Source organism: Balaenoptera ricei, chromosome 15 (genome assembly GCF_028023285.1).
Source record: "Balaenoptera ricei isolate mBalRic1 chromosome 15, mBalRic1.hap2, whole genome shotgun sequence".
Taxonomy (NCBI): domain Eukaryota; kingdom Metazoa; phylum Chordata; class Mammalia; order Artiodactyla; family Balaenopteridae; genus Balaenoptera; species Balaenoptera ricei.
The window spans coordinates 12,467,047-12,482,041 of NC_082653.1; the positions used below are offsets into that span (position 1 = coordinate 12,467,047).

The 14,995-nt window shown below is 44.5% G+C and overlaps 1 protein-coding gene across 1 annotated transcript in view; it reads right to left on the bottom strand.

Moving 5' to 3' along the window:
- The window catches only part of ARFGEF2 (ADP ribosylation factor guanine nucleotide exchange factor 2), a 100,885-nt gene that overhangs the window by 66,757 nt on the left and 19,133 nt on the right, over window positions 1–14,995 (bottom strand). The window contains exons 4-6 of the mRNA XM_059898821.1: window positions 10,412–10,558; window positions 9,288–9,467; window positions 8,693–8,927 (exon numbers count right to left, since the gene is read on the bottom strand). Coding sequence (XP_059754804.1) covers window positions 8,693–8,927; window positions 9,288–9,467; window positions 10,412–10,558 — 562 coding nt within the window. The remainder of the gene's footprint in view (window positions 1–8,692; window positions 8,928–9,287; window positions 9,468–10,411; window positions 10,559–14,995) is intronic.

The following is a 14,995-nucleotide window of genomic DNA, read 5'->3' on the forward strand; positions in this document are numbered from 1 at the left end:
AATGAACATGGGAGTGTAGATTATCTCTTCAAGATCCTGATTTCCTTTCCTTTGGTTACATACTCAGAAACAGAATTGCTGGATCATAAAGTATTACTATTTTTAATTTTTTGAGGAACCTCCATACTGTTTTTTTTCCCCTCCATACTGTTTTTTTGTAACAGCTGTACCAATTTACATTCCTACCAACAGGGTACAAGGGTTCCCTTTTCTCTACATCCTCTCCAACTGTTTCTGATGAAAGTCATTCTAACAGACATGAGGTGGTATCTCATCGTGCTTTTGATTTCTATTTTCCTGGTTATTAGTGAAGTTGAGCACCTTTTTAAATGTCTGCTGACCATTTGTATGTCTTCTTCTGAGAAATGTCTATTCAGGTCCTTTACCCATTTTTCAATGGGGTTATTTGTGGTTTTTTACTCTTGTATGAGTTTCTTAGATATTTTGGATGTTAACCCCTTATCAGATATATGGTTTGCAAATATTTTCTCCCAATCCATAGGTTGCATTTTCACTCTGTTGATTGTTTCCTTTGCTGTGCCTATGCACTGCTTTCTAAAACTTTTGAATTAGCTGTGAACATTTAAAAACTGGGAGACATGTCATAAAAATCCAGATCTCGCTTCTATTTAAAAAAAAAAAAAGAAAGAATATCTGGTAACACTGGCCCCAACCAGCTAGAGCCAGGAGCAGCTGTCCCCTTTAGCCAGGGCATGAACTTGCAGACGTCCTGCTGCCTCATTCCTTGCCACTCCCAACTGTCTCTCCTCCACTGAGGTCAAGCACAGAGAGTAGGAAAGGAACACATGCCTAGTAGCATGTCTCTGACAAGAGTGGTAAAAATGGGAGACTGACAGGGTAGGGTGTTTTAAGAACCTCAGAGAGAAAATGTTTCTCAACGCGGTGATTAAGAGTGAGGGCTCTGGAGCCAGTATGCCTGGTTCAGATCCCGCTCTACCACTTCCCAATGTGGGAACTTAAGTAACTGCCCCGAGCCTTGGTTTCCTCAGCAGTAAACAAGGATGATTACAACAGCACCTACCTCACAGGGTTTGTGAGAACTGGATAAGATAAAACAGGTAAAGCGTTTAAAATGATGCCTGAAAAGAAGAGCACTCAAACGTTAATTTTTCTTAGGCCTGTGTGTTTTGTATGTAGAGCGCTAATTGCGTTAAGACGTTCACGATGCCCTGGTGATAGAAGCTTTCTCGTTTCTGCCATCTGCCTGGCCCTGGAGACTAAGTCCATATTGGAATTTCCCAACTAGCCATGTTGAAAGCACTTTCAGTTAGCTAAAGCCTTCACTATCTTTCCACTCCTACAGAAAAAAGTAAAATTTCCATTTCAACATGGATCTCCCCTTTCCTTCACTGCCGTTTTTCCATTTAAACAGCATCAGGATCACCATTTTTTTGAGGGATAAGAGTGTTTAACCTATTTTCCTTGACAGGCTGGATCCATACCAGCACCCATTCAAAATTAAAACAGTCTCAGGCTAGGAAGGGGTGGGAGAGTCAGGAGGTCCAGACTCCCGCGGAAGGTTCCTGCAGAGGGAGCTGCTGCTGAGGAATCCCACTAGCGGCCCAGAAGCAGCAGGACTCCACACAGGAACCCTGGGCCGCTTCCCTGCTCACATGACAGCCTGCAGGACTCAGAAGAGGCTTTCCTGGATGGTGTAATGACCACTAAGAAGGCTGCTGTGTTTAAGTTTCAAGCCTGCTGTGAAAATGTGAGACAACCAAATCAAATCAAATCCTTGCAAAGTTCAGAGTACACTTAAAAAGCACTGGTTTTGCTGGTTTGTGGGGAAGTCCAGCGGCCACCACCTGGCCGTTACTGATTTAGGTACCAGACCCTACCTGTTTCACAGACTCTGTCCCGAAGTAAAATAAGATGGACACCTTGACTAGGTTCAGATTGGAGAAACCCTTGCTGCCACCCCCTCCCTAGCCAGCTAGACAACAACCCCCGAGGCAGGCACTGCCAGTTACCTAACTCAGATCCTTCTTCCTTTCGGAAGGGGCTGTGCCTACGTTTCCTGGCCTTCCTAGTAGAAAGGGTGGCCATGTGACCCAGTTCTAGCCAATGAGGGGCAAGCCTAAGTAACGGGGATGGCACAGGATTCCAGGAAGGCTCCTTAGAAGGGACGTGACTCGGCTAGGAGTCCTTTAGTCCATAAAAAAGAAAGAAATCTTGCCATTCGTGACAACATGGATGGACCTAGAGGGTATTATGCTAAGTGAAATAAGTCAGAAAAAGACAAATCCTTTATGTTTTCACTTATATGTGGAATATAAAAAATAAAACAAATGGACAAATATAACAAAACAGAAGTAGACTCACAGATACAGAGAACAGACTAGTGGTTGCTAGAGTGGAGGGGGGTGGGGTATGGGGCAAAATAGGTGAAGGAGATTAAGAGGTACAAACTACCACTTACAAGATAAATAAGTCACAGGGATGTAATGCACAGCACAGGATACAGAGTCAATAATATTGTGATAACTGTGTACAGTTTGTCACCTCTAAAAATATCAAATCACTATGTTGTACACCTGAAACTAATATCAGGTGGTAAGTCAGTTATACTTCAATTAAAAAAATAAAAATTAATCAGTCAGTCAAAGATCCTTACCCTCATGGTGCTTACATCCTAGCTAGGATAATAAATAAGTAAATTATACTGCTACATGCTAGGGAAAAAGTAGAGTGGGAGAAGGGAGACCTGGAGTTAGAAGGGGCAAGTGTGTGCATGTGGTGACAATGAAATATGACATACACCTGTTTCCTAGAAACGAGGCTTTGGTGATTGTCCAGCATCTAAGCATTTGGTAACGCGTAAGAAAACTAAAGGGAAAAACCAAGGCACAAAGCTGTTTGCTGTCACATTCTGGCCACGTACCAATACGGTTCCTCAAATGTATGAAATACATTGGACAACTTATTGTCCCAAAATAAATGTCCATTACACAGCTAATAAAAATGCTATAAACCAATGAGCTGCAAAGCCTCCCTGTAAAGCAGGCTGTGTCAAAAACAAGTCAGAAAGAAGGGGGACCTGTGGGTACATTTTGTTGTTTTGATAAAGTGTTAGCCTGAGAACTTTGTTTGTTTAAAGCTATTTTAGTTTTTTTTTTTTTTTTGGCCAGGCGGCGCCGTGCAGCATGCGGGATCTGAGTTCCCCGACCAGGGACTGAACCCACGCCCCCTGTAGTGGAAGCGTGGAGTCATAACCACTGGACTGCCAGGGAATTCCCCAGACCCTTTTTTTTTTTCTGGTCGACAAAAATAATAAAATTCCTAAAGCAGAGGATCTGGTATCGTTAACGTGGAAAACAGACTCACGTTATCCTACTGCACTGTTCCCATTATCTTCACGTCTGATTACCATCTGAAATATTTGTAATTTTTTTCTCTAAACTAACTCATTTTTTAAGCTGAAACTTATATGAAAGATAATAACAGCAAACACTTATAGAGCCCTAAGTGCCAGACACTGTTCTCATTAATTCTCACAAAACTGTAAGTACCAGTTGTATTCTCATTTTAAAGATGAGGAAACTGAGGCTCAGAGAGGTTAAAGATTTTGCTCAAGGTCACAGAGCTACTAAGTGGTCAGTCATGATCTGAACCCAGGCTGTGTGATCAGAACCTCCACACTGGCTGAGGGAGGATACATTTCTCTATTTTGTAGTACCTAAGAGTTGGGTTGTTTTTCCCTTAAAGAATGGGTTGCAAGGTGAAAAAAGCGAGCTAAGAAATCTGTGAACACACTGGTAACTCTGTACCTACAACAGCTATATATTAGCTGTATACATGTAAAAATGCTAAAGTCTAATGCTGGGAGTTAAAGAGTCAGAATCTTAAAAATAAACTTAAAAGAAAAGGGGAGGTGACTGCTCGTGGGTACAGGGCTGGGTGTGATAAAAATGCTCTAAAACTGTGTGGTGATTGTTGCAAAACTCTGTGACCATACTAAAAAGAACTGAACTGTACATTTTAAACGGGTGAATTTATGGAATGTGAATTGTATTTCAATCAAGCTGTTTTTTAAAAAATTGACAAGAATAGTTGGGCCATCGGAGGGGTGTGAGTGGACAAATGGGGTGAGGTCCCAAGGGAAGGCTGTTGGCCATGCCCTAAAATTCACATAAGCTAGTACGTCACAGGCTCAAAAATCTCATTTTGCGAATTTACAAAGAGCTATCTGATCCACTTCTTGGTCAGGCCGATAAGACTGACAAATTGTCGATTTATCAACTTGGGATGAAAAACTGCTGAGGGGAAAAAGATGCTCTGGTCTGTCGGTGAACTGTCATCCACACAAATTTCACTGGGAGGCACATTATCCCAAGAAGGCCCAGGAAGGGTTCCCAGTAAAGCAGGACAACGTATGTGGAGCACCCAGGTAGCGAGCCCCACGCCTGGCACAGTGACTGCCTAGCCAGGGGTGGCTACGTGACGGCCATTCCACAGGATGGAACCCGCAGGAGAGCTGGATGTGTCCTCTGCCACAGAGGCACTGGAGCCTGGGGGCCTCGGCAGCCTGGACTCTACCCTGGGGTGCAGTGTCCCCCAGGCCGGCACCTCCCCCATCTGCCTCGCAGGCTGCCCTTCCTCCCAGGCCTCCCAGGCTCCTCAAGCGGTTCTCCTGAAGGACTCGTTCTTTCTTTAGAGTCACATCTGGAGAACTGGAAGCCCGCCACTCTGTGTAAGGGTGACGGTGCACCTCCATTCTGACCTACCATTTGCAGGTTTGTGGTGTGATTTCTACAGGCAATCTGATGCCCACGTTCTTGGGAGAAGCCTCACAGGGTACATCATACTGGCAACAAAATCCACAGCAATATACTAAGTGTAAAGCATACTTTGTTAGAACAGAATTTTAAGTTAAAAAAGTGTACTTACTGAATATGTGTGCTGGGCACCAGACCAGGTGTTGGGAATATAGTGGTGAACAGGGTGGCCAAGGTCTTAGACCGGGAGCAAGTGAACACAAACTCTTCAGTGATGTGGGGTAGTAATAAGTGCTATGAAGGGGACTTCCTTGGTGGGGCAGTGGTTGAGAATCCGCCTGCCAATACAGAGGACACAGGTTCGAGCCCTGGTCCAGGAAGATTCCACATGCTGCAGAGCAACTAAGCCCGTGCGCCACAACTACCGAGCCTGCGCTCTAGAGCCCGTGAGCCACAACTACTGAAGCCTGCGCACCTAGAGGCTGTGCTCCGCAACAAGAGAAGCCACGACAATGAGAAGCCCATGCACCACAATAAAGAGTAGCCCTCCCTCGCCGCAACTAGAGAAAGCCCGCATACAGCAACGAAGACCCAATGCAGCACAGCAAAGGAAACCATAAACAAGATGAAAAGACAACCCTCAGAATGGGAGAAAATATTTGCAAATGAAGCAACTGACAAAGGATTAATCTCCAAAATTTACAAGCAGCACATGCAGCTCAATATCAAAAAAACAAACAACCCAATCCAAAAATGGGCAGAAGACCTAAATAGACATTTCTCCAAAGGAGATATACAGATTGCCAACACACACATGAAAGAATGCTCAACATCATTAATCATTAGAGAAATGCAAATCAAAACTACAATGAGATATCATCCTACACCAGTCAGAACGGCCATCATCAAAAAATCTAGAAACAATAAATGCTGGAGAGGGTGTGGAGAAAAGGGAACCCTCCTGCACTGTTGGTGGGAATGTAAATTGATACAGCCACTATGGAGAACAGTATGGAGGTTCCTTAAAAAACTAAAAACAGAACTACCATACGACCCAGCAATCCCACTACTGGGCATATACCCTGAGAAAACCATAATTCAAAAAGTGTCATGTACCACAATGTTCATTGCAGCTCTGTTTACAATAGCCAGGACATGGAAGCAACCTAAGTGTCCATCAAGAGATGAATGGATAAAGATGTGGCACATACATACAATGGAATATTACTCAGCCATAAAAAGAAACGAAATTGAGTTATTTGTAGTGAGATGGATGGACCTAGAGTCTGTCATACAGAGTGAAGTAAGTCAGAAAGAGAAAAACAAATACCGTATGTTAACACATATATATGGAATCTAAAAAAAAAAAATGGTCATGAAGAACCTAGGGGCAAGACGGGAATAAAGACGCAGACCTACTAGAGAATGGACTTGAGGATACGGGGAGGGGGAAGGATAAGATGTGACAAAGTCAGAGAGTGGCATGGACATATATACACTACCAAATGTAAAATAGATAGCTAGTGGGAAGCAGCAGCATAGCACAGGGAGATAAGCTCGGTGCTTAGTGACCGCCTAGAGGGGTGGGATAGGGAGGGTGGGAGGGAGGGAGACACAAGAGGGAAGAGACATGGGGACATATGTATACGTATAACGGATTCACTTTGTTATAAAGCAGAAACTAACACACCATTGCAAACCAATTATACTCCAATAAAGATGTTAAAAAAAAAAAGACCCAATGCAACCAAAAAATAAATAAAATTATATATATTTAAAAAATCTGCCGCTGGACTAAAAGCAAAATAAAGTAACCTTACAAAGGATGAAAAAAAAAAAGTGCTATGAGGAAAATAAAAGAGGATGATGGGACAGAGTGATGGGGAGCTTCAGAGAGAGGGATCAGTTAGAACTGAGAGACCTGAAGACAAAGCGGGGGGACAAGGAAGGGATAGTAAGTGCGAAGGCACCAAGAGCAAGCACCACACTTTCAAGAACCAGAAACACTATCGCAAACAAGGGGAAAGGAAGCAAAAGAAAGGTATAGGGAGGTGGGCAGGGCCTGGCCACACAGGGCCTTGGAAGCTGTGGGGATGGGGCAGGCATAGACTTCACTCTGAATGGGACAGGATGGGAAATTATCACAGGGGTTTAAGCGGGGGAGGGTGGTGGTGATCTAATTCATGCTTTTAAGAGATCACTTTGGCTGCCTTGTGGAAAATGGGCTGTAGTGGAAGGACGTTCTTACAGCTCAGAGAGACTTGCTTTTACATCTGCACAGCTATGCTTACTACGGTCTGTTTAAATATTAATATTTATTGATTGAACACAGTCTGATAAAGGCTACGGTAAAAACCTGCCTGGTCCTTGCCCTGAGAGTTAGTAAGGCAAAGATGATGACACATACAGAGGGTGGGCCGGAACTTCCTGAGCACCTTCCAAGACACGTGACAGTGGGACTGAGTAGCCTGCAACAGTGTTCACACGAGACACACATGCAGTTCTTTGTGGCAACTTTTTCTTTGATCCCTGCCTTGGGTAAACTGATACAGAACAACATTCCAGCAACAACACTTGGTCTGTTCCTACCTGTGCCAAGCACTGGTAAATTACAGATGAACAAAAACTGCTCAAGTATGGTCTCTCTGGTAGCAACATACCACCAACAGACGTCATTACCATTAATGGGGCAGAAGATGATATGAGACCAATTATAAAGGCAGGTCAGACATATATATGCTACTATGTATAAAACAGATAACTAATGAGAACCTACTGTATAGCACAGGGGAGAAAAAAACACAATCTGTTTGTAGACGTATATTAAGTTAACCTTAAAAATGCGTTTCAATATACAGTAGGTGCAGAAAAATACTGTTTGATTCCACTTATACGAAATACCTAGAATAGTCTAATTCATAAGAGTCAGAAAGTACACTGCTGGATGCCAGGGGCCAGGGGGTGGGGAGGGGGAATGGGGAGTCAGTGTTTAATGGGGACAGAGTTTCAGTTCAGGAAGGTGAAAATTTCGGGAGATGGATGATGGTGAGAGTGGCACAACGATGTGAAATGTACTTAGTGTCACTGAATCGTACAGTTAAATATGGTTGAAACAGTATGTTTTATATTATGTGACTTTTACCACAATAAAAAAAATTAAAAAAAAAAAAAAATGGCGGGTCAGATACTTCACTGTAGAGCCGTCAGCTAGAGCGAAGAATTATTTGGCAGAATCACTTGGGAAGAAGGTACATTCTTGAAAAATATATGAACTTAGGATCTGGTTTGTACAAATTGCCCAGAGAGAGATGCAAACATTCAGAAATACATGACAACCCAGTCCAAAATTTCATGCCTAATGTTTTACTTACTTTAAGACTATCATCAGGTGTGGAATATCTCTTTCAATTAAAAAAGCAAACACAACCAAATAGTGTACTTGGTCTCAGAAGAAGAAAACAAAGCTATCTGTTTATCTGTTTCTCTATGAATCCACCCACCCACCCACCTTCTGGCTCCTTTCACAGATGTCCATAAATAGCAACTAACTGTCCGGCAGTGGGCAAAGCACGGAGATCCTGTGGATACGTGACAGAGGAGGTCCTTGTCCTCCTCTGGGAGATAAAACAGACACTGAACAATCAACCACCCAAACGGTTAACTCCTGGGAGACAAATGCTCCAAAGTGAACCCATGGCATTGAAGCTGACATCAAATAGCAGTGGCTAGATATCAATACATTCCAGGAACTATCCAAAGAAAACTGCACAACTGACAACGTGATCTGCGACACCATGCCTCACTGGCTGTGGTTCGTAAGAGAAAAGTGAAAGGGAAGTCAAGGGGGAGGCCCAGAAATAGAAGAGCTGCTATCAGAGGTTTCCTGCGATGACACCAGACAACTCTTTCACCTGCCCCTCGGATACAGGATGGACAGGGAAGCGCACGGGCCATACCTGATAGCGACGGGTTTCTCTCTCTGGGCACATCTCCATTCTCTGCGCTCACTTCTCCAGAACCACTCCTGCCATGTTCACCATTGGTTAAATCTGTCTTCTCAGGAGTTGTTGGTTTGCTGTGTGCCTGGCTCTGCTTCAAACGACTGAACTTTGGGGACACTGCTGCAGCTTGGATCACAGGGGACTGGGGTTTCGAATGGATTGGTTTTTCCAATTCTCTGGCCTCCTGCAACTGAAAGGCAACGAAAAAGGGATTCAATCTAAATGGATCCAGCGTTTTGATAAGGAACAGAAAATACGCCAGCCTGTTGCATAAAAAATTTCCAAACAGAAGGACAGAATTTAAAAAAGGAAATAAATTCCTTCAGCAAACTCAAAGCAAATTCTGAATGCAAATTTCAAAACCCATGCTAGATTCTCTCTCTGCTTTTTAAAGCAAGGATAAAAACAGAGTGCAGAGCACTCAGAGGAGGAAGGGACTGATTTTAAAATACTACGAATCTTCACCAAGCACCGAGGCCACACATGAAATAGTTCACAGCATGGGATGGTGTCCCGCCCCCCCCAGCAGCTGATAACTGCTACCGCTCACCACTTGGTTTTCCATGCGGGTGAAAATGACGTTCAGCATCTGAGTAAGAGTAGCCTTGGCAGTGGTTTGATTGATGAGATTTTTGCTGGCCAAATAGATATTGTAACATGTCCTGACTGTCTGCAGGATAGTACCCTCGTGAATTTCAATGTGCGGGGACGTCACCGCAGTCAGCAGAGCCTAAAACAGAAATCCGCAATCTTCACCTTCACGAGCACCCACCTCCCATCCTCTCACAGCCAAACTTTTCTACAGGGTTTGGCTTTGTTTTCAATTTGGTTTGGTTTAAGAAGATGGCTCTGCAAACTAAACTGGATGATTAGTACCAAAAGCCAACCCTCTACTGCTCTGAGTTTAAACACAATTATTAACTCCATAGAATACAAGTTATTTAAAGTACGTAAGTTGTGTTGAAGTGGGCTTTCTACCAGCTTACTTTTTAAAAAGCCAAAAATACAGACACTTCTCTCAGGAGGGAAAGTGCTCCAACTTGATCTCACCTACGCCAATCACAAAATATACATGTTTTGACGCGGGGGAGAGGGTCAGTTTCCGAGTTCCCTGGTGGGTTTTCAAGGGAGCTTCAGGAAAGGTGTGGCTAACAGGGAGCTCCCTCACAAAGCTAATACATCCAGGATTTAAGATGTGAAACACTGACCGCACCCATCCTGATCGGTTCTCTGACAAGCAGATGGGACCACCCCATGCCAAACCATTCCTGGCAGCAGAAATGGAACAGGGCGAAGGAAAGGGAGGGTAAGAGGACAGGGGCAAATTGGTGATAAAAGTATCAACAGGAGGACCTGCTGAGAAATGGCAGTCTGGGAATCCAGAATTTCCAGGGGAAAGAGCAGAGGATTTGAAGTTGGTTTAATTCACAAGCAATTTACGTAGTTATTAGCAGAACTGTTTACTTTGAAAACACACCTGGTTCCACTCTTCTTGTCTCAGTCCATGCTAATCAGTTCTGACACTTAACAAAAGATCTAAGTGATGCTTACATTTTTCTGTTCCAGCTCAGCACCTCCTGAGACAACTAACACATGGTAAATTAGAAAACCAAATTCCCAAGGGCGATGAGCTTTCTCATTTAAAATCCAGACCAGGCAGACAGACAGAAATACCTTAATTATTTGTAACTGAACTCCTTCATCGGTCTGAGGGCCTTGAAAACAATTGCAAATGGTTTCAACGATCCTGTCAATCAGCCGCTTCCCCGGGGCTCCACTGTCGGGGGCATTGCCGGTGATGTGCCCATATGCGATGAGTTTCTAAACACAGAAATCACAGACATGAGAAGTTTCTGCCAGGCCAGGGCTGAGGCCGCCCACAGCAACAAGAGGCAGGCAGTGGGCTCGGCCTTTAACTTCCGGTTCCCACAGATCCCTCTGCTCTCCTGGGTGCAGGGGGCCCAGCCACCCTGAGAGCGCAGCATCCAGCCTGACTCCCGATGGCAGAAGAGCCCACGACGGTGGAAAAGGCACGTGTAGAACAGCCCCCAGCGCACAATCACTTGAGGAAAACATGGAGCGATTAAAAACTATACATAATAGAGACAGAAAGTAGTCAGCGGCTGCCTAGACCTGGGAGGATCCCAGGGAAACAGGGAGTGACTGCTGATGAGCAAAAACGGGGCTTCTTTCTAAGGATAAAGATGGTCTCTAATTAGATTGTGGTGAGGGCTCCACAACTCTGTCAATATATGAAAGTCACTGAATTGTACACCTCAAATGGGTGAATTGTATGCATGTGAATTATATCTCAAGCTGCTAAAAAACTTTTTTTTTCTAACAGTAAGATACATAAAAAACTAATGATAACATGGTTTGCTTGAGTGCAGGAAGAACTAAGGCAGCTGTAGGCAGGGGTGGGACTAACATTTTGTAGAGCAGGCTTTCATTCTTTTAGAATGTTGAATCATGTTGGTGTATTTTCTATTCCAAAAATTAAAGTAAAAAAACTGACTTCTGCACTTACGTTATCAAACTGCATGTCCCCCGTGCGGCAGCCTCTTCAGATGAGAGGCTGCTTGAGCTGTGCCCTCTCGGTCAGGTGACAGATCAGTTTGGACAGGGGCCACCTGCCTGCCTGGGCCACCTCACTCCTGACCTGGATTTCATCAGGGACAATCTGAGAGCTGGAAGGGAACTCAAAGGTCAGGATGGTTTCAAAGCCCGGCTGAGATTCAGGGTCACCTGAGGGAACTCGTTACAAATACAGATTCCTGGACCTCAACACAAACTTCCTCTAACAGAACTCGTCGGGTGGAGCCCAGGAATCGGTTTTTCTCCAAGCCTTCCGGGTTATCCTGATGGCTGACCGGATAAAAATAACCACTCATCTGCTACAAGCCCTCTGGGATCCGTGAATTCTAAGGCACCCTCTGCTTCCAGTGACTTAGTAAAGACTCTGACAAATGCTGTTCTGTTCTTTATCTTTTTGGTTTCTGGCGTGTCACATTCTTGATCTATCTGCCCAGAGTGACACAGCTCCTGAGGCGATCCACAGTGCCACCACCACTGCAACAGGAAGATGCGCTGCCCTGCGGAGGCCAGATGCCGTTTCTCAATGGCTCTTCCCCATCATTAGCCTCGAAAGCGCTGCCATTCAATAAGCAGGAAGAAAAACAGATGGAAAGAGAGTGACTGAGAGCACAAATATGACATTGCTGGATCAAGTGACCGAGTGAGCAAGAGAGAGGCCTGCACACACTCTGCTGCTCAAGACCAACCCCAGAGAGCTCCAGACGGAGGCAGGGAGGTGCTCAAGTGTGTTTTTGAAGAACAAGTCCAGATGCCTTTTACCTCATCTGCTCTCATTGCTGCTCCCCATGCAGGCTTCCTGTGAGGGCAACGCCGGCCGCCTGGTAAATAAGCTCTGGTGCTGGCCACGTGGTAAATGAGCTCTGGTTTTGGACACTGCTGACTCCTTACTCCTAATGGACTCAAGTCCATTTTGAGTACTGGGTTATGAGTGGGATGGTCTATGAGCTCCTAAAATGTGAATGCTGAAAAGCAGGCCCCACAGAACCCAACACTGATGGTGCATAGCAAAGATGGAGGTGAATTACAGATGTTTAATTCAAATATAAAAAAAGATTGGAAGTATTCGCCCCTCTATGCACTCCTTAAAGGGCACGTTACCGTTCCAATGGAAAAGGGTTTTAAGTATAATTTTACTCCCTTGTGAGGCAGGGCCGGAAGAAAGCAGAGTTCCTGCAACCTGTGGGTCTTTCTAGTTCTGCCTTCTCACCCTTCCTTGTTCCGGATGTTGTTTTGGCACTGGGGGTACAACAGTGATAAGACAGTCCTTTTCCTCACAGGGGCAGAAGCGTGCTTGGCAGGCTCACTTGAGGAAGGTGCTCTGCACAGTGAGTGAGGTAGGAAGTACTAGCAGGTGTAAGCAAAGGATGGACACGATGGGATACATTTCTAAAGGCTCTGCCCGGCTCCTGAGTACAGAACAGGTTGGAGGGCAACAGCAGTGGAAGCCGGGCACCCATGACGAGGCCACCTCAGCTGTCTAGGGGGAGACGCTGGTGGCTTGGACCATGAGGGACTGACAGAGATGGAGAGTAGAAGTTCCTGTCTTATTCCTTGCTGATGCGAAGCAGGGATGGGAAGAAGGGCGGAGGAGGCAGGCCTCTGGGCAGCTGGCTCACTGATACTTGTGTCCAAGGAGTCTGCTTGCACAGGGATGCGACTTGTCAATGTCCCTCTAGATGGGGAGGGATAAGTAAAGTGGTTGCATAACATATCATTTATCAGTCCACAGGAATGCCCTCAATTTGCATGCAGTGTTCTGGCATTAAAAACACTGTTGTAAAAAGCAAGCCACAGAAAAATCTGTACAAGTATAAATGATATATGATATCATTTCCAGCTACTACAGCTGAGTTGAAGAGTTGGAATGGAGACCATACGACCTACAAAGCCTAAATATTTAGCATGTGGTCCTCCACAGAAAAATGATATCATAAATGATATCATTTATGTTAAAAAAAAAAAGAAAGAAAGAAAAAAAAAAAAGAGAGAAAATTATACACCTAAATAGGCAACTGGGTTTGGGGCTAGCAGTCCAAGGGCCTTCAGCCTTAATCTGTAAAGTTCTAAAAGAAATTTCTAACAGAGAATGTAGTCAGGTACAATTTATATTATTACAATAGATTTTAAAATGTGCATTAAAAAATTCAAAGTCTTTTAGAAATAAGAGCTAAAAGATAATGCTTGTGGGCTTCCCTGGTGGTGCAGTGGTTAAGAATCCGCCTGCCGGGCTTCCCTGGTGGCGCAGTGGTTAGGAATCCGCCTGCCAATGCAGGGGACACAGGCTCGAGCCCTGGACCGGGAAGATCCCACATGCCATGGAGCAACTAAGCCTGTGCGCTACAACTACTGAGCCTGCGCTCTAGAGCCCACGAGCCACAACTACTGAGTCCACGTGCCACAACTACTGAAGCCCGCGCGCCTAGAGCCCGTGCTCTGCAACAAGAGAAGCCACCGCAATGAGAAGCCCGCGCACCGCAACAAAGAGCAGCCCCGCTCGCCGCAACTAGAGAAAGCCTGTGCACAGCAATGAAGACCCAACACAGCCAAAAATAAATAAATTAAATAAATAAATTAATTTTTTTTAAAAAAAGATAATGCTTGTGGTACAAACCAGATGGCTCAGACCAGTGGTTTCCTACAGCCTTACGTAGAAAGAAAATATTAGAAGTCTGTTTCTATCTACTTTTTTGTCCTACCCTTTTAAAAGGTCTGTTTTTGTATTGTTTATAATGTACATAATTTAATAACAGTAGTATCTGTATATAATCTTATAATTGAAGAAATACGAATATTCTGAGAGAATATTCTCAAAAATAATTTATGTGGTTGGTATGTGCCAGAAAAACTTGAAGATCACTCACTAGTTTAGGCAAGACTGAACTAACCCTCCTTCCTCCAGTCCTGGCCTTGGGGGAGTGTGTGGCGACCAGGTGCTGAAGGAAAGGAATAAGGAGAATCTTTATCACTTGGGAGAAGTGAGAAGGGAAGGCTCTGGGCTTCTCCCTGTGGAGGGGGGAATGCTGAGCTCTGTACTCACAGCAAACCAAACCCAGAAGCACCTTTGCTACCCCATCATCTCTCCATGCTCAAAAAGGGACTCCTTAAAATGCCCAGGGCACAATGTGGATGCATCTGCAGCTGGCTTCAACCCTGCCAAAACCAACCTTTACTCCTAGACACTGGCCCTCCATTTCCAAGGCAGAAGTCACATCACCCACACTGGGAAAAGCCAGTCAGACAGGTTTGCAAGGACAAACCCCAAGAGGAAATGCATTTTTTCATTCAGTATTCCAGGGAGCACCCAGCCACTTTCTAATGTCATAAAAAGGACGATACATTTTGCATTTTGTATACTAACCAAAGAAATCTTAGTGTACCTATCACATTACAGAGAACTTCCGTTCTGAAAAAGAGAGTTAACCACATGCCAAAAGCCTCAAGACAGGTACTGCACTCAAGTCGCTGAAGTACAGCAGGACGTCAATGTTTCCATCAGAAACCATACTCACATGTACACAGAGTTCCAGAAACAGATTATTTCCAGGAAAACACAGCATATTTTTAATTAAAGAGGCCAGAACTACAGGGTAATAGTTAAGAGCAGAGGTCAGCAGCCTTTTTCTGTAGAGGACCACATGCTAAATATTTAGGCTGTGCAGGTCA